This window comes from Toxoplasma gondii, chromosome X (genome assembly GCF_000006565.2).
Source record: "Toxoplasma gondii ME49 chromosome X, whole genome shotgun sequence".
NCBI lineage: Eukaryota > Apicomplexa > Conoidasida > Eucoccidiorida > Sarcocystidae > Toxoplasma > Toxoplasma gondii.
Genome location: NC_031478.1, coordinates 2,942,733 through 2,961,979, shown reverse-complemented (window position 1 = coordinate 2,961,979; position 19,247 = coordinate 2,942,733). Strand labels below are relative to the sequence as shown.

The window sequence follows — 19,247 nt, the reverse complement described above, 5'->3', positions numbered from 1 at the left end:
AATTCTCCACGGCTACCGGAAGATACCCTCGAATCAACCGCGTTAAATGTGGACCCTTTTTAGCGGTTGCCTTTTCTTCTGCGCGAAGAAGCCCGAAGTGCCAGGCTTATACAGCACTGTGCTAGCGGCGAACTGCAAGGACAGGCAGCCTCTGCCCTACATTTTACTCTCTCTGCGGTGCCGTCTCGCCTGGCAACCGTGGGCTCCGACCTATGTTGAAGTAGAGGATCTCCTGCGCAGAGATCGAGTGCCCACGGCGAGCGGCCGAAAGGAGGACTTGAGAGATTGGTAAGCAAACAAAATCTATGCGGTTCGAGCTCGGGAAAAAAGACGAACATCTCCGTCAAGAAAGGATACCAAATCGATCGACTCGAAGTAGCTTGCAGGTGACATGTCGCACGGACTCAACTGTCTACGCCTCTTTGCCATGAGCATACTCTTACATATGCATGCCTCTCAGTTTAGATATATGCGTGTATAGCGTGGAAATAATTGAAAAGGTCTGTGACCGTAGCCTCTCAAAGAAACATAAAACATCGAGCCACAAAACCTTAGATAGACGGGCGACCGCTTGCCCTGGGCATGCATGACTGTTCTTTCTCGTGTGCGTGCGACCAACGGGTGGACCAGGAGAGATTATATGATGGAGCGGGAGAATGGAGTTTTGCACCGGAAACAAGAAGAGAACAAGAAGGCCAGAGAGGCCCAGCAGACAGATTCGCCTTCTTTCAAAGATCTCGAAGAATCATCAAAGGCTCTGACATGGCCAACAAGTGCGCTTCGAGGAGATCCTCTGCAGCTTCGCGTTTTCTCAGCTGTAGGACCTCTTCGGGCGAGAGAGATTGACCCCTGAAAATACGCAGAGAATTAACAAAGCAAATACATGGCCGTGTACCCGAAACGCGCAGCCGTTTACGTCAGTTGTTTCTCTTGCGATTCCAGTGTGTCTCTCTAAAGAGCATCACATCTAACAACACTGACGTTTGCATGCACGACGTAACACCCTTTCGTCGCGGTAGCCTTCGCAGACCTCTGCCTGATCTCCGTACTTTGTTTGCAATTGTAGAAGGCGTGCAGCCTCTGCGCACTTCCGTTCTAGGAGATTCAAAGCCATGTGGTAGAAATTCTGAAGAACCTGTAAGACTGCCGCATCACTGCTGATCGTCACGACGAGCGCATGCTTGTTGCTCAGCTGCGTCGCACTTGCACTTAGCCGATCCTGAACAGACAAAGAAGCGCAACCCGTGGAGTCGACGACAAAGTGCCCATATCCTTCGGAGAAGAGAAACGGGAAGAAAACTCCACGATCTAAGATTAGTGCCCCTCTCTGGCTGCCTGTCCACCCCGGCTATTCATCCACGCCCGCCAACCTGTGTTTTCTGCCTGCCCATCAACATGGGTGGGTGGGAGTCTACGGATGCGTGTAGCCGTGTTGAAAACCATCCGTGGCAAACAGACTTACACTTTCGTGAAAGCGAGCAAAGCCTTCCTTCGCGAGAAGATAAAATATTTTCCGGGCACCTTGGGGCGGCAAAAGAGCCATGTCCGCTACCTGACGGGGAAACGCCACGGAGAGCTCACAGACGCATGCACGCGACTTCAGGAACAGTGGCAGAAGGACACAAACCTACTGGGCGATAAAAACACAGCGAACTCTTGAGTTTTCGCCTAACTGTATTTCTAAACAGGAATCTTAGCATCGGTTTGAATCTGCATGTGTAGGGAAACTCGTATATACAATCGGACTGCAAATATACATGCGACAGAGTATTCAGATGAATTTAATTTGAACACACTCAAATTTCTGCATGCACCCGAGTGTGCGAAAGAGCCATTCCACAGCAACCCCAAGTACGTCACAGCACTGGCACATTAAGATACTTCTACGCCGGCGTCCCCAGGCGGCACGTGCTCATAGGGACCTCAAAATATCCACCAAACAGTGTTCAGGAATACAAAGACATCTATATAGACATCTATATAAGATGAATCTACATGAATGCATTTCTCCTTCACACGCGGGATACGCCACAGGGACGAGTAAATGTGAACACGTTGGCACAGATATTCGTGCGTCGACAAAGCTGCTGCCACGCATCTGTAAAGGAAGATTCCTGGTGCTCGGCAATGCCGACAAAAACATGCTGAAGTTCACTATGAGTTTTCGTCTGCCGTGACAGGGTGGGGCGTCTCCCCACCATTCAAGAAAACCTGAGGAAACCACGAGCGTCTCAATGCAAGCGACTGTCGTTCACGAAGACTCACCGTCTGGTCGTCCCAGAAGGGCGAAGACCTCTCGACCATGAACGAATGCTTGCACGCCATGAGGCTCCACACGCGCCCGGCCTTCTCGCCACACCGAGCCACGACTGCGCTGCACGCAAAAAATCAAACAAGGCAGGCCTCAGACAAACGTCGGAAGAGATGTTTGCAGTAGGCTGGACGCGAGAAACTGGCGTATTTCTGGACACACAGATGCCATTCCAATGACAGTGAGCTTTTTTCTTCTGCCACGGTAGACACACTGAACTTACTCGTACAAAAGCCGCCGCCGGAGAACAGCTCGCAGCTCCTCCCAATTTAGTTTGTACATCGACTGGCCATCTGTGAAAGCCGCAAAGCGAGAGGGAGAGACAAGGGCCGAGTGAGGAGAGAAAAACAGAGACAACGGACACACACGGGAGAGAGGGAAACGACGCTGAATACTACTAGCCACAACACGGTGCAGTCTCCCGTAATGGAGCTGGAGGCAAAGGACAACAACCGAGGCTCGAGCGCCTTCAGAGAAGAATCTGAATCAGAGGCTTCTGTGCAAGCAAGTACATGTGACAAGAAAGCAACCAGACCATCTTTTAGGGGGACTATACCACGAGCTCTCAGAGGAAACATTGAAAACGATGTAGGTGTCTTTTGCCCCGGAAGCGCAGCACGGGTCTGGCGTCTTTCGCGGCTCAAATGCCGGACGGACGAGATGCAAAGCCCCAAGGAGCTCTCGTACGCCAGCAGATCAGCCAGGATTACACCTCGGTGGATTATAACTTCATGGTACACAAAGAAAATAAACAGCGACAGCAAGAGACACCCACTCCTCTACTAGAAAGCAGCGACTGTGTGGCCTGTCTTGATCCGTCCCAGACTCTGCCTCGCTGTTCCTCCGTATGTGACGCATGCGCATGTGCATGCAAGATGCTGCAGCCGTCTGCAAGTGCGTGCCACGGCACAGAATCGAAAGTTGAACTCGCAAACCGATGTCTAGCACCGAACGTGAGAAGCTGAAGGATGACACCTACACACTGGAGAGTTGTGTCGAGGTGTCAAATGTCCCTAGACTTTTCTTCTTCGCAGCAAACGACGGCCGACGCTGAACGCAATACCTACGGCGTACCATGAAGAGTCGCTTGAAGGAAACGGTCAGGGTGTTTGGCGAGAGCTTCGAGGAGGCGAATGAGCTGCGCCTTTTGCATCGCCTCCTTTTTCACTCCGAGCTTCTCCAAGTTTGCTTTCACGGCCTGCTCGACGGCGTCGAACTTGATCCACTCTGAAAAGCCGAAAAGGAGGAACGAAACGGGAAAGTCGTGGCGAAGGCGGAGACACTGAAAGTCTACCTTGGAACCGGGGACTCGCGACGAAGAGGACGCACTCGGACCTCGTTGCTCAGATTGAAAAGACATCGAAGGAATTATCCGAAAATCCAAACTCAATTTCTTTTCATTCCTGCGACATGAGCCTCAGTCCACGTCCGATCAGGCTACGAAGGACATGACCTCCTGCCTTTGGTTCCGTTTGGTGCCGAAACGGATCTAGTCCCGGTTTTGTGCTTTCTACCCAGTGTCACACGAAGGCGATGGCTGCCACGAGACGCGACAAACAAGGCATGCGCCAAGTGCGTGAGGTGGTAAACCTCTTGGCGACGCATTAGGCGAAAGGAGAGAACTAGGCTGTCCCGGAAACAACAGCAGAAAAAGAACGAAGAGTCAGATCCACGCGCAGTATTGATTCTGCTTAGGTTCGCTCAGACAAGCCACCGTCGTATCTACCGGCTTCACATGAAGCAAATGCTTCAGCAAGAAGATCGACAGAGAAACGCGAAATCCCTCTCTTTGGCAAATTCAGATAAACGTACTGCAAAGGAAGTTGAGGCGTGCCTTTCCCTGTTGCGTTGCTTCTTGTTCAGCTTGAAGCGTCTGCGTTTGGTGTCTCCTCCCTGGGCCTTGTTCTCCGTGAAGCAGCTCGACGCCTGCGTCGAGCAGAGCCCTGACCGTCGCCCGCGCCAGGCGGTTATCTCCGACTCGGGCCAAAATGAAGCTCTCTGCGACCTGCGTGACATTTCGGAACGGGAGACAAGACGACGCTCACAAAGAAGTCGATTTGGTGTGCCTGCGTTGTTTCTGCACAACTCGTACACCTCTCTGTAGACTCCGCTCACCAACCTCCTACAGGCCATTCGGATGAGCTCTGTGGCTGCTAGGCCGGACCCCTGAATCTCTTACGCCACCCGAATCCCTCCAGAAATGGTCGAACACAAAATGGGGAAGAAGCCACACCACAGGTAACTGCAAGCACGCGTTTTCGCTTCTGGCTTCTCCCTTTTTCGTACGACCGAAACCGCGGTCAAAATGCCGAGCACCTGACACGCCACACCATCCGCCCTGCATGAGTAAACTCCAGAAGACTTCTCCCGCGAAGGTGAGCTCGTAGCAGAGAGCGAAGCAGTGGAACCCGTTGTCCCCTAGGGCGTTTTTGCATCTTTCACTCTCTTCGAACTCTCCGTGCTTCCCAACGATCGCCGAATCCTCACCATACCGGCTGCGCATGCTGCACGAACTCAAGTTTCTCCTTTTCGTCTTTCTCTTTGACTAACCTGTTTGCAAAGTGCAAGAGTGAGGAGTTGGGTGTTGACGCGAAAGGGAACCCGCTGCTCTTCCAGCCTCTCCAGCAGTTGTTTCTCCACCTGCCTTTGCTGCTTTGTATACGTGGCCTGTTGCTCGAGAAGGGCCGAGGACCCTTTGCTCCCCGGGGTGTCTCTGAGGGCGGCACTAGCAGACAGGCTGCTGTCGCCCAACTCGTCTAGAGACGCGAAATTATGGGACGGTCGCCCTGTCGAGGCCTGACCTTGGGCTGCGAGGAGAACGGAGACGAAGGTAGGCACAGGTGCGCTTCACATGACTCGTGTCTAGAACTCGTGAAAGTAGAATGGCCAACGCTGAGATCCTGAGCACCTTCACATCTCTTACGAAGGCAAACAAAGGATCAACTCTGCGAAGGACGTGCAGAAGGAGTGAGAGAGCAAGACGCAGAGACGAAGGAGAACCATACAAACGACGAAAGAGAGAAGAATAAGGCAACGACCACGCCGGCAAAGGGAAGGAGGGGCGAAAGGTAGACATGAGACATAGAACAAATGGCGAGCCGGAGAGCAAAGAAAGTGGAAGAAGTCTGGTCTTGTACAGCTACAGGCTAGATTCGGTATATGCGCCTTGTAGAGAAGTAAAGCTGGCAAAACGCGCAGGATTAAGGAGTCTTGGCGCGGCCAGAAAAACGTTCGTTCGTTGTGCCGAAAAAGACAAAGTGGCAATCGGTAGAAACGCAGACGCCGAAGAAGCAAGGATTTGCCTGATATCCTTGTTCACACAAACCAGCGCACCAGATAAAAAAGCAGCGGATCTTGCCCTTAAGAACCGTCACTGCCAGCAGACTGTGTCCACCCACACATTCCCCCCTCGCTTCGGTGCATCGCGCGCAGCCCACTACATCACTCCTTCCTTACATGCGTGAACTATCGCTTTGCCCAGGAAGCTCACATGAGGATGAACTCCCTCGTGGACACGACTTACCTCCGAGAAGATTGAGGAGGTACGCGGGCACACCGAGAGCGCTAGCTTGTTCGTTGCCCATTCCGTCTTCGCCTTCGCTTGCATTGCCAAAACCATCCTGGAAGCGACGAGAGAAGCACCACATGCAAGCAAAGAGAAACGTCGGCGGAGGCGAGGACAGGTGCAGGCGAAACCCCAGGCCCTTGAGGCATCCCGTAGGTTTCAGTCTCCCGCTGCCTCTTCTGAGTCGACTCTAATCCAAGGACAACCAAATGCACGTTGAGACTTCTAGACTGTGCACATGCGACAGAGTCTCCGAGTCTGTTCGTCTTCGCCCCACAACGTCGCGACCTACGGAAGAGCTCCTTTCCCCTTGGCCTTCTTTCTCCACGGCGAATCACTTTCTTTCTGCCATCCGGGCTCCAGGCGTCGACGCATGCGCGCCGACAACGCCCTTGTGACCCCCAGAAGCGCTTTTGCCAACAGAAACCTCTTGTGGCGTTATTTTGCACAAAGAAAGTACACACGAACTTTCAAACCGACCCAACGTAGTTGGAGGCCGCTTTCAAACTTACTGCGCCCCGGTTGTCTCTTGTCTTCTGCTGCTTGCCCGCGGCCCCGCCTGCAGCCGCTCTTCCGCGCTTCCGGCCGTGGCTCTTAGCGACAGCCCCGCCTCCCCGCAGATCTCCCTGTCCCTGATCGTCCAAGACGCCCGGAGACAGGTGCAGAGGCGGTTCGGCCTGGATGAGGATCGAAGAGGAAATAAGCTGAAGAAAGGCCCGCCGGAGCACGAGATCCGTCAATGGCTTCGCGCCCTGGCGATCGGCGGGCGCAGAGACACCGCCAGGCCCTTTCCGCGCCCCAGCCGCGTCATCCTCTGCGTCACCAGAAAGCCCAGAGCCCCCTGACACCGCAGAGATGTCGAAGTGGGTGTCTGAGAACAGCGTCGGCGCCGCGGACAAAGAAAACTCTTTGCTTCAGGGATGGGTTAAGGAAAGCGCGAAAGAAAAGAAGACAGAAAAGCCGTGTCTCAAACACTCTGTTTCTCGCGATACCAGCGCCTATAAATTCACCACTACCAACAACATACTCGTTCATACAGATAGGCGCAAGCATTTTTTCCCTCACGGATGCGAGAGCAACAACAAAGCGAACAACTCAAAAAGCCAACCTGCCTTAGAGAACCCAGCCCCGGACCCGCGCAGCAAACGAGACCTTGTTAAACCTTCTCGGGGCACTGAGAGAACCGTGGGATTTTCTGGGCAGGCCACTGGACAGCAAAGACACTTGGTATCGGAACCGATCAGCTGAAGCGGAGTTTACGTGTGCTTCAGTCGGTTCAACGCGCTGAAAACTCGATTGCGGCTTCTTCGTCCACCACGGTATGCGAAGGCTGCCGACGAAACCCAGTCGCGCACACAGGTAAGAAAAACGAGACGCGGCTAGGTAGTTAAACCGACAAACGAGAACGCCACGTACAACCACCAACTGACCGTAGCAAGGGCACAGATCCTATCTACCTGTGCACCAGGCTATGTGTGTCTGTGTGTTTGGTGAGTGCATGCATACGGGAACTTGTTTCAAATCTCCCATGGGTTGTAAACAGCAAATGGGTTTCCTGTTTCTACGGCACGGCAGCCCCCAGTGTGCTTCCGGACTCACAAGGGTCTTCGAGAGCGCTTTGAACGGCCTCCCGAATGCACTGTCTGCCTGCGCGCATCACTTGCAGCAGAATGACTCTGCATGCAAAGCCCCACGTTTGCTGAACGTGGACGGCGAAGCGGGTGTAACGGAGTCTCACGAGGACCTCGTCGAGGTCGAGGGAGTAGCGAATGGTCCCGTGGGGCTGTGGAGCGGCGGCACCTGGCCCGTCCGCGGGTCTGGCGCCCTTGTCTCCGTTCCGGAGGTCCCCGAGGCGCAGGGTGGGTCCGTGCAGGTCTGTCTCCGCGCTCGCGAGGTCCGGGGTCTCGGCCTCGCGGACCTCGAGGCCTTCGTCGGGCGCGAAGAGACAGGGCGACTCGGAGCCTGTCTCGCTCTTTGGGTCGCCCGGCTTCGTGGCTTTGCCCGTCTCGCGGGTGGGCTTCCCCGGAGGTGGCTTCTGCACGGAGACGGCAGAGACGCTTGCGCGTCGCCCGCCTTTTCCGGTGTCGCCAGGAAACCCTGCGGCCTGGGGCGCAGCCCGGAGGCTCGGCGCGCCCTGGCCGTCTATCGGAGTGACGAGGAGAAGGTTGTGCTGCAGCAGAACGAGAAGGGCGTTGCGGACGAGCGGATATACATCTTGACCTGCGTGCGTCGACGGCCGGCCACACCCTGAGGCAAAAGCTGCGGCATTCCGGGAGCAGCGGGAGAGCGGCGGAGACACTCCTGACGCGGAGGGGACGGCGAGGAACAAATCACGAAGCTCGAGGATCGTCAGTGAGCCATGGAGCAACAGGAGGCGCGCACAGGTCGAGACGACAGGACCGAATGCGTCCTCCAAGAGAAGGCACGCAAACTGAACTTCGTAGCGAAACATTTGCGAAGAGTGGAGTCGGAGCGGAGAGAAGAGTACTGGCCAGGGTGCGCAGAGGTGTGGGCCGACGAAACGAGGTTCTCAGAGGCAGGAAGAGGTACGGCGAGAACGAGGAATGGCAGAAGGACGCTGTTAGAGAGTGCCAGTGATAGGGTTCAGAACAGGATTGCCAGAGAAGAGCGAAGGATAGCTGTCCTTGCCAGGAAAGGGACGAGCCTCCTTTGTGTCGCCACCTTTTTCTTCTTCATCTTCTCTTGAGCCCACCCCAGAAGCCGACACCGGGTTCTGACTGAGCCGACGAAGTGCTCTGAGGTAGGTCGACGGTAGGCAGCAGAGAGAAGGAAAGCGGAGCAGAGAAAGGGCGAGGCAGAAACCACCGGTGGAGGTGGAGAAGTCGCAGAAAAGAGCTGGAGAAAAGTCTCTCGACCGCCCGAGATCGAGGCAGTCGGAGGCCCGAAAGGTGTGAGGAGAGAAGCCGGGCGAGGGAGACGGAAAACAGGCTCGCGCTTCTCGGATGTGGAAGCCGTTGTCGAGAGAGAGAAACGAAAGACAGACACGGACGGGACACTGCGAAAAGCCGACAGAAACGAGCGAGGAAACCCAACCGCTGGACACCGAAGGAGGGCAGAGAAAAGCGAGAACCAGCAGAAAAAGATCTGGGGTAGAAGAGCCCAAGGCGAAGACCACTGGGAGGCGAATAATCTGGAGGGAACTCGAGAAGAGAAGAGGAGACGCGACGGCGAAAACAACACGGTGGACGCGGAGGAAAAACGCGTGCCTTCGAGTGGAGCGCGACTGGGAAAAGTCGACAGAGGCTGAAAGAAAAGAAGAAGAAAACATGCAGGGCGAAACATAGTCGCCTGTTTCTTCGAATCCCACAGCGAGCCGCCGACTGTGCTGGCGAGCCGACGCAGAAAAAAGACCCGAGAATCGATTCAAGAACGCTGAAACGCTTCTCACATGCATGCGTTCCTTCACTTTTTCTCCAGGAAGCGCAAGCAGAAGCGCGAGAAAACAACCCACCTCTATCCCTTCACTTCTTCGCCTTCTTCTCTTTTCGCCAGGTCGTCGTCTAACGAGAGAAGACGGAGAAGCAGAAAATTCTTTGTTTCCGTTCCCCAGGACGAAGAAGGCACACAGGAGGTCACTTCGTTGCTCTTTACAGGAATCAGATCTGCGCAAAAGCGAGTGTTTCTTGTACAGACGCTTCTTCTCCCGCCGTCCCTGGATGGTTCCTCCTTCCGTTTCCATATTTCTCGCCCGCTTCCTCCGTTTCTCCTGCCTCTCCACTACGGCAGCGTCTTCCTCTCGGCTGCCTCTGTAAGGTCGACGAGAAATCCAGTCCTTCACTTCCTTCCGCTCTAACTCTGATTTGTCTTCTCTTCGACTTTGAGTCTCTGTGTGATCTCCACGTCAAACTTTACCTCTTTGAATAGAGGACCCTGCGGAATGATCTGACCCTCCTTTCCTTGCCCTTCTCTTCTTCGGCTTCCTACTGTCGTTCTGTCGGTACTCGTTGTGTTCTCCGTCTTTCGTCTTATTTCTACTTTATTTTGTGTCGCACGGTGTCTCCTTGCCTCGTCGCAACCCTCGTCCCATCCACGAATCTTCTCCTCTCTCTCTCTCTCTCTCTCTGATTTCCGCCTTCCCTCCCTTTCTCCTTGACCTCGTCTACTCTTACTTCAGTTTCCAGCTCCCCACAGTTTTCCAAGGCGAGCCAAAATTCTCGGAGGCCGTGCACAGCCGCGAGTTCGTAGCTGCACCTGCTCTGCCCTGGAAGGTGCAGAAGAAGGGAGATCAATTTTAAGGCAAGTTCAAACAGAACTCACCTCTTCGTTTCCCTGCTTTTCTTCTCTTCTTCTCTTCTCTCCTCTTTCGCGTTCGCTCTTCGTCTCTTTGGGGCCGCTGCTTCCCCGTCGGAGACGGTGCTGCCCATCGCCGGAGAGGAAACAACGGCGCGCGTCCGTTCGTTCATCTTCTTTGCACGACGGGTGAGAGCATCGCAGTGCGACTCACCCTGCTCCTTCAAACAACGGAGAAAATATTTTTTTTGTGGCGTTCGCCTGAGCAGCCCTGCTCTCTTCTTCTCTCCTTCTCGGGCCTTGAGTGTCCACCATTGTGAGGCAAGGAAGAAGAAAAACGCAGAGTCACGCGCCCATTGTCTGTCGCTTGGCAGTGGTGTGGACCCACCGCGCCCCCCGCGTGTCTTTTAAGATGGCCTGAGACTTGAGGTTCGTTTCTAAATCGGCCGTCACGAAACAGAGGCTGAGAATGCACTTGCACAAACTTCACAGGAACTCCTCACGACGTAGGGGCCTTCTCAGCAGACATAGCCTGTGGGGACGATACTGACCCTCTTTTCCTCTCGCCTCGTTTATCCCGGTCCTCTGGCGTTAGATCTCTCTTCTGTCTCTGAATCACTGTTCTGTCGGCGAGTCTCTCTTCTCTCCCGGCGTTTTTCTCATTGACCTCTTATTTTCTCGTTTGCCGTCACATCCCTCGGGCCGACCGTCTCCCAGTCCTTTTCTGCTTCACTTTGAAATCCACCATGGGAGGCACCGATTTCATCATCGGCTGCGTGGGGAAACCGTCGGCAGGTGAGGGGACAGCGGCCTCCCCAGAGGAGGTGTTTGTACAGCGAATCCGGTTGCAGATCACACAGGGGCAGGGTAAAACCAATGGCATTCTTTCGAGTGGGAGACTCTGTCAACATCTTTCACAATGAAGCTTAACGAAGGAAACACAGCGGGACAGGAGACAGTCAGAGAGATTCACAGACAGAGGGCGACGGTTCCGAGACAGAGAAAGACAAATTCACAGCCACAAGAGGACACTTGGAGCGTCGAATCGATGCAGCTTGAAACGCGTTACGGGTTCCTCTGTTTTTCTGCGCTGACGCGAAATCGTGTTCAGGCTTTCTGTCTTTCTGCGTAGGAAAGTCGACGTTCTTCAATGCCGCGACTGAAGGGTCAAATGCGAAAGTCGGGAACTTCCCTTTCACGACCATCAATCCTAATGAGGGCATCGGCTTCTTTCTGACAGACTGCCCGTGCACCAAGTGAGTTTGTTCCTCCCGTTCTTCCACCGATGTTCGGATGCGTCTTGCTGTGTCTCCCGCGCCTCTTCCTGTTCTCTGCTTCTCCTCGCCACCCCTCTGTGGCGCCACTGCTGCTGTGCACATGCTCAAATTCAAAAACGCTGGAAAGACTTCGACGGAGGCGCTTCGCGTCCTGAAGTCGTCTGACTGGCGCCTGCAGAACGACCGCGCTTTTTTTGCCGTGTTTTTGGAGGTCCCGAGGAAATTGGAGGAAAGGGCGCTTTCACCCCAGGCTGGATAAACGAATGCTCAGCTCTCTGAGGCGGGGGATGGTGGTGAATGCGCAGGAGTTCTTTAATCTTCTCGCGACTTCGCTGCAGTTCGGAAGCGTCTCTTCTGCTGTCTCTGTTACTGTCGCCTCGGCGGCTTCAGCAACCCCGAGTGTCAGTGCAGTCCGCGCTACGGGCGGTGCCTCAACGGCCGGCGATTTGTTCCCGTGAAGCTCCTGGATGTGGCGGGGTTGATCCCTGGCGCTCACGAAGGCCGTGGACTCGGAAACAAGTTCCTCGACGATCTCCGTCACGCTGATGTCCTCATGCATGTCATCGACGTTTCGGGAACGACAAATGAGAAGGTGGGCGAAGGCGCTAAGAATATACTGAAGGGTGCCCAGGGCTCTATATGAGGGTCCTGATGATCCGACGAATCAAGACACGAACAGGAGACGTCACCGGGGCAAAGGCCTCTCGAAACTCTTGTAGACGACCCATGCAACAAGGAGCTCCAACGCGATCCGCAGTCGCCGGCCTGCCTTATACATACAGTTGAGCGTAACGTAACAGATCTCCTGACGAACTTGGGATGACGGGCGCACGAATGTGTTGACAACATCCGGCATGACAGAAAAAAGGAAAGGACGTAATGGAGCCGGGAAAGGAATCAAGGAACACAGATCTGTAAGGAATAGAACAGGAAAATCGCTCTGCGCTGGAGGCGGGAGGAAAGGGTTGCTTGCAAAGAGGACCTCTATAAAGAAGAACTTCGCGGTCACGGGGCTGCTCTTGTAAAGAAAGGACAGACTGCATTTCCAAGCGTTTCTCTTTCACGCCTCCTCCGGCTCGCTGCCTACTCTCTGCTTTCGTCTCTCCTCCGCGTTACCTTTGCTTTCTCTGCCTCTCGGTCGTTTTTCCTCTGCTTCTTCTCCTCTCTTCTCTCTCAGCCTCTCTGTGTTTCCTCTTCTGTGCGCTTGGAGTTCTACCAAGCGCGACATGTGAACAACACTCTGAAGGCATCCGCGACGTCTGTGGAGTCTTGAAGAGAGGGTTGGGGAGTGAAAGAAACGAGAGAATGTTTTCATCTTTTCGCAGGGAGAGACGACCATCGGCTATGACGCTAGTCAGGACCATGCGTGGCTGATGGAGGAGATGCAGCTCTGGATCTTTAATAACCTTTGGAGTCGTTGGGCGTCGATTGCTCGACGTCAAAAGGCAACTAACAGGTGAGTCAAAAACGTCAATGACAAAGCATACATGCACACTCAAATAGATGAAAGTGGTCCGTGATCATGTGCTCTCCGAAGAGCTACAGGTAGCAGTCCGGCCTAGTCTCTGCCTTTTGTGGACATGTTTCACCAAGGGGACCTCTATACATATATAATGTACCTCTGTTTGTATGAAGCTGTGTAAGATTCCTGTTTATTCGTGTGGATGCCTGCGTAAGCGTGTATATGTGCGGACATGGGGTCGCGTGTAGGCGGCCAAATTTGTGCTCCCTCCCTAATTGATTGCGGAGACGAGCAGAGGCAGGTTGCGGCACTTCGACACGCGTGCATGCAGAGGGCGGTCGACATGCCTGCGCTTACGGAAGAACAAGAACACAACTCTGTTCGTTTAAAGCTTATACATTTGCCCCTTCTATAAGAATGTGTCATGTGTGATCTTCGAGAAATTCCTCGTGCTGCCTGAAATCTCTACGCAGTCAGCAAACAATCCACCTGTTCCTCCACAGATGTGTAGGATATATATATATATATATATATATATACATATATATGTGTATAGATGTGCGCAGGTGTATGCTTGTACCTGTATCTGCCAGCTGCCATGGCTACACGTAGTCGTAGAGAAGCGCGTTGTTTTGCTTTTTGCTGCGTGACGTCGCTTACTTTTTTGAGCACTTCTATTTGTTTCCAGCTCGCTCGTGCTGACCTTCAGCCAGCAGTTCAGCGGGTACGGCGCCCAGCAGCCGCTCATCGAAACGGTTTTGAGAACTTTCGACGCACGCCTGAGGAAGGGCCCAGCTGTGTCTGCAGAGCCGACAAAATACGAAGAAGACTGGGAGCCAAGGAACCTCGGCAACGACTTAACTGCTTGGGATAAAGAACGCGTCATGGAGCTTGTAAGAATCGACGCAGATCACAGAACCCATAGATGTTAAAGCGGAGGTCTTATGATAATTTTATAGAGAAAATATATTTCTTGTATATAATGTATATATACACAAGCGTATATATATATATATATATACATATATGTATAACAATGTGTTATGGTGACAGGCTATTCTCTGTCTTGTTCGAGCTGTCTTCTTTTACTCCAATGGTGCACATGCACAGTGGGGCTGAGAGTTGCAACAGCGAGTTTCTTCGCTTTTCCCCCGAGACGTCTTTTCGCTGTTTGTGCATGAAGAGACAGAGCAGAAAAAAACGAGAGGCTTGCCGGACGTGTGTGCGTGGCTGGGATGAAGTGTTTTGCATTGTTTTGTGATGTTTTTTCTTTCGCCTCAGTCACGTTTTGCCTTATGTCTGTGCCTGGACCTTCCGTTATTCTCCTTTCTCTGTTCTTCTCTCCGTCTCTTCAGGTTAAAGTCTTCGTCGAGCTTCGATTCCCCTTTGTTCTTGTCCTGAATAAGTGCGATGTGGTAAGACCACCAGAGGGCTGCGGCCGCTGTTCACAAAAATCGTGTGTGTGAACATGTTGCCCAGTGAAGTATATATTGTTGACCTGCTTGGTCTCGTTGTAGGATGCATACAAAAAGCAAGTTCTACATACAGACAGACATATAAAAGTATATATATATATATATATATATATATGCTTACATATGAATTTCTATCGGAGTATTTGTACAAAGAGAGAGTGTGTGTGAGACGTATCGATAGATGATTATGTGTTTTGTGCGATTGTATTCCCCGGCTGTCGCTCTTAGGGACCTGGTTTATTCACATCTAGAGCTTTCACTTTGATCGTTCTCTGTGGCACTTTCTTCTGACAACGATACCGGGAGAAGCAGTACGAGATGACGAGAGAACTCGAGACGTCTTTGGAGAGGGGCCCCTTATGTTTGTCGACATTTGTGTGTAGACCGCTTGCAGGATATGGTGAGGTCGAGCGTTGACAAGTAGCCAGTGTCTGACTGCGATATTTGACGTCTTTGACCGTGCGTTTCTCACGCTTGCGTGTGGGCGGCCGCTCTTGCAGGGAGGAGACGCGGACAGGAACGTGATGAAGATCTCGGAAAAGTTCACAAACCAACCGCTAGTCATGTGCAGCGCCTTGGCAGAGTGTTTTCTTCAAAAAATGAAGCAACAGGTAACTGCGAGAGGCCCGGTGCTCGATGCGTCATCGGTTGTCCGTCTTTTTTTCATATCTGGTTTGACAGTTCTCCTTGGTCTATCTCCCTCGTGCCTGTCTTCGTGGACGCTGGCCTATCGAACTGCGCAAGCCTTCAGCAACGGTCTCTCACGTACGTTTTGTTACGGTATTCTTGCGGTATCGGAAAGCACGTGTATGTCCACTGATGCACGTGGGCAGCCCCTGTCCATGCATGAACACGCTCTCTCAGGCGCACAGGTGATTCGCCCTACAACAGTGCATCCACAGGTGTATTCGAAGAGTCGTACACATTTCAAAAGATGAATAATTATGTAGAGAAGTGGGGGTCGTTGGCTCCGTGCAGAGTGCTCTTGCTTTGGTGCGCTGTATGTAGACCCGCCAGGCTGGCAGAGGAGTGGCGACGATCCATCGGTCGCGCATTCCTCGCCTCAGGAAAGAATATGGCTTTGACTGGACGCGTCGCTTGGCTTGTTCTTCGCAGAGACACAGAGCCAATTAAAATGTTTCCGGGACTAGCGGGATATATGTAATGCCTTCTCTTTGCCATGATCTGGATTCGCACGCCTGCGTACTCGGTCTGGCGTTGTATTTCGGTTCCTTCTTTGCACGTCGACGCACCTTTTCTGCTGCCCTCACTCTCCGCCAACAGTGCCGTTCTGTTGGGCATGCATGTGCACACGTACCTCTGTATGCATGCGTCGCTGTTGGGCGGTTAGATCTTCAGCGCCTTCACGTCTGTTGAATCATAGGCAGGATCAAGTCTTCCTGCCGCGACTTAGCAGGCACTCTCCATGGCGTGGACGCTCTGTTGATTTCCGTGAAGCAGGTGACACAGTCGATTGTTTTATTTTGCCCTGCGCTTGCTGGTGTTTCTTGTCGCGATTATAAAAAGAAATACGTCCTCTACGAGGCGGGCGACTGCACCTTCTATACCCGAGCAGACGCCGACGACAAATTCTGCATGATGGACGAGGCCACGCGCGAGAAGGCAAGAAAGTTGAAACCCGTCGACGATAAAAATGCGTCGCGCCTGGAAAAAATCAAAGACATGGTCATATACCGATACGGCTCCTCAGGTGTCCACGAAGTACGTGCTGCTCACATGCCGAAAGCAGCGTTCGCAGATCTATGCGCCTAAGCAGTGCAGTGCATCTATAAATTGAAATAGAGACTACTGAATAGCTGCATTTCCTCCTACGTATACATCCCTAACTGTGTCCGTATGTAACTAAAGCCATTTGTGTATACATGTAGATTGTAGTTAGAGATAAGTAGATGCGTATACTGGAATGCGTATGTGTGACGCTTGTATACAGATGCTTTCATGGCTGTGGCGGACATACTTTTAACACCACATAATGTGCTAGAAAATACTATTCAGCCCTGCTTGTATTCTGAAGCTTCGTGGTGCCTCTTAACGGAGCGACTGTGGGCTCTCCCTGTGAGCATTCCCATACACGCCTATGTGCATATCACTGCAAGTGTGCGAGATGACATCATGCAGTCTGGGAACTCTTACAGCACATCTGTGTTCGCTGACTGATTGCTTACCGCTCTGAGTCTACCCCTGCAGAGATTTGCGTGCGTTTATTGTTTTCTCAGTCTCTCCGTTAGTATGGACCCTTCTGTACAAGCGCACGTGAGCGACAGCCGAGATGCCCACTGTGACCCGCCCGAGTTCATTTCCTTGCTTTTCCGGGTGGTATCTCTGGACATGTTAAGTGAAACTGCACTCTCGGTGAAGGTTGTGCTTAATAGTGGCAAGGCTATTGTATTGTTCTCTCAGTCTCTGCCTCCGGTTCAGCCCTCACTGTCTCCTGTCGTTCTCACTCTCTCTGCGTCCTGCGTCTCTGTCTTTCTCAAGGCAATTCGCGCAGCAGTTACACGTTTGGGGAACCGTGTCCCGGTGTACCCTGTGAGGCACTGGAACACCACAGGGTCGAAAGGCGCTAATTTGTATGCAGAGTGTCTCCTCGTTCCTCGCAACACACGGTAAGACCACTTTCGTGTAAAAGTGAAAGGGCCCTCTACTCAGGTTTTCGGATGCCGACGCGCCGACAGGCTCCGTTTACATGCTCAACAAAAGGACAGACATATATATATATATATATATATATATATTTGTCTTTTCTTACATATTTTTATGTCCTTCCGAGTGTGCATGTGGAAACACCAATCTCTGACTATTCGTGTGTATGTGTGAGAATGTGAGTGTAAACGCGAGGTCGTTTGTATGGCTAGCTGACAGCTTCAACGCCCTCAGGTGTTCACGAATGCAATAGGCGGTTGTGGCAAGAAGTTGCATGCACGTGGTTTTTCGACCATCATCACGAAAGCTGTAACGGAAGATGTTCTCGCGTTTGTATGCTCGAATGGATACCCCGCGCGTTTGACAGGCCTCGCGAAATGCGAGCAAACAAGTACAGTTGCCTTTCTTCTCTTGCTTCTTCTTTGTATGAGTTGCGACTCCTTTCTTGTTGAACCCCCGCCGTTTATCTTGCTTATTAACGGTGGCGACGGTTTCTCCTACAGTTCCTGTGACATGTGAGTGTGTGTGTTGGACACGCGTCGAACAGCCGCTGCGCCATGTTTCGTGTATTATGTTGAGTTTTTCTGGGATTCGAGGCCGTCTGGGGTTTATTCGCTGCGGCAGAGTTCTGCGGTATTTGAGGTTAACCCCAATTCTGGATGGCACGACGCGACAGTGTGGATGCGCTCGAGTTCGCATGCACTCGGACGGTTTGCACACCTATCAAACTGGCTTTCCCGTTTGTGTCGCTTTCGATGTGTTTTGGCTTCAGCATGCGCGATTTCGCGGGGATGCTGCATGTGGCAATGGAGCGGAACTTCTTGTATGCCGAGGGACCCGATGGCCGTCGCCTGAAAGAATCCGACCCTCTAACTGAAGAAAACAATGTCGTTCGCATTGTCACGGACACCAGCGGCGTGTAGATCCAGGCGGTTTCAGTGCCCACGTAGCAGAGGAAAAGCGAAGGCACGGGTGGAACCAGAGATGTGCCTACAGACAACTCAGATTAATTTGGCCCGAGATCAGGAAGTCAACCTGAGACAAGCAGACAGTTTGGTCGGAGGAACTGTGAAAGGTTGAGATATAGAGGGGCTGTCTATCCACGAACCCCCCAAGACTGTTGATCACGTTGACCCCGTGTACGATCGGAGACCCCGCCTCATTTAGAAGTCGCTTTGTTTTGAGTAGGATAAAAAAATGGCATTCTGTAAGCGAGAGCGATTTCAATCAACTTACGAAGTTTCTCCTCGGCGGCTTGTGAGAGTCGAGGCGCACAACCAACTCCAATCTTCTATTCTTCTACAAGTAGCTAGGGCAAATCTGACTAAGTGAAGAAAAACAGAGTTGTGGAGAGATGAACGTTCTCTGTTTCTAACGGTTCATTTAAGAAGACCTCGAACTGGCTCCCCGGACTCGTTCAGAACCCCACTCCAGAAGCATGGATTTCTGAGTCGCACAGCGAGAAAATGCGCTGACATGTGTCGACCTCTTTCGCGCGAGACACGGGCGGGTGCACTCTCAATTGGCAACTTGCGGGTTTGTATATTGCATAGGCTTTTAGCAGGGCCCGTGGGCTCTCTGCACGGTCAGATTGAATTGAATTATTTCGGTGATCGTCAGCTGTTCTTTTCTAATGGCGTGATTTAGTTGGTGTGCAAGCTTGTTTTTCCTTTATTTTTGGTGACGGCAACCGAGATAGACAGGTGCGGATTCGCCTGTGGAAGGGAGGAAACGTGGAGAAGACGCGCGTTAGAACCTCGAAGTTGTGAATTCGAATCCACGACTGTCGCGGTTGATCTCTGCCGTCACGGAGAGAGCGCCTCCGCCTTCCGCAGGTAAATGCCAGCACATAACGGAGCGCATTGCCTCATGCAGTTTTCTTTATTCTTGTGTTTTATGGTATTTCGCGCGCATGTTCGTGACAACATGTAGGTCGTGCCGTGCCCGCCAATGGTGGTCCTGGTTGCAAAGGCGGCATGTGAAACGAATACAGGCGTGGAAGCAGATCACGTCAGCCATACTGATTTTTCAATTTTTGGTGTCCTCGTACATAATCTAGGACGGAACACGGCGACACAGAAGAAAGGCAAGACGGAGTGAGCAGTTCCTTCTGTCTTCGAGACGAAGTTTTGCGACTCTTCGTTTCGATCACTTTGTGTATCTGACCCTTTTCAATCTGCCGCCTGTTCACACTTCGCAACCTCTCCATAGTCGGAGTTCACTGTTCCTTTGTGCTGCAAGC

The 19,247-nt window shown here is 52.5% G+C and overlaps 2 protein-coding genes across 2 annotated transcripts; one reads left to right on the top strand and one right to left on the bottom strand.

Moving 5' to 3' along the window:
* Window positions 1–263: 263 nt before the first annotated feature.
* On the bottom strand, window positions 264–9,136 carry POLR3C (DNA-directed RNA polymerase III POLR3C). Its single transcript, XM_002366092.2, has 11 exons — window positions 7,476–9,136; window positions 6,389–6,747; window positions 5,835–5,931; window positions 4,862–5,118; window positions 4,124–4,316; window positions 3,386–3,538; window positions 2,535–2,604; window positions 2,266–2,374; window positions 1,463–1,552; window positions 1,050–1,219; window positions 264–849 (listed from the first exon to the last, which is right to left on the bottom strand). The coding sequence occupies exons 1-11, from the start codon at window positions 8,326–8,328 to the stop codon at window positions 729–731; spliced, it is 2,472 nt and encodes an 823-aa protein (XP_002366133.1). The 5' UTR covers window positions 8,329–9,136; the 3' UTR covers window positions 264–728.
* A 193-nt stretch (window positions 9,137–9,329) lies between these two features.
* Window positions 9,330–19,081, top strand: TGME49_224600 (GTP binding protein). The gene is made up of 10 exons (XM_002366093.2): window positions 9,330–10,922; window positions 11,260–11,383; window positions 11,795–11,996; window positions 12,730–12,860; window positions 13,555–13,759; window positions 14,222–14,281; window positions 14,842–14,952; window positions 15,869–16,063; window positions 16,841–16,968; window positions 17,778–19,081. The coding sequence occupies exons 1-10, from the start codon at window positions 10,874–10,876 to the stop codon at window positions 17,926–17,928; spliced, it is 1,356 nt and encodes a 451-aa protein (XP_002366134.1). The 5' UTR covers window positions 9,330–10,873; the 3' UTR covers window positions 17,929–19,081.
* Window positions 19,082–19,247: the final 166 nt, after the last annotated feature.

Coding starts and splice junctions, on each gene's coding strand:
- POLR3C (XM_002366092.2), bottom strand. CDS start 8,328: ATGTTTCGCTACGAAGTTCAGTTTGCGTGCCTTCTCTTGGAGGACGCA. Junction 4,317..4,861: donor CTCTTGCACTTTGCAAACAG/GTTAGTCAAAGA, acceptor AATGTCACGCAG/GTCGCAGAGAGCTTCATTTT. Junction 1,553..2,265: donor CCTTCTGGGACGACCAGACG/GTGAGTCTTCGT, acceptor TTTCCCCGTCAG/GTAGCGGACATGGCTCTTTT.
- TGME49_224600 (XM_002366093.2), top strand. CDS start 10,874: ATGGGAGGCACCGATTTCATCATCGGCTGCGTGGGGAAACCGTCGGCA. Junction 11,997..12,729: donor CGGGAACGACAAATGAGAAG/GTGGGCGAAGGC, acceptor ATCTTTTCGCAG/GGAGAGACGACCATCGGCTA. Junction 14,282..14,841: donor TCCTGAATAAGTGCGATGTG/GTAAGACCACCA, acceptor CCGCTCTTGCAG/GGAGGAGACGCGGACAGGAA.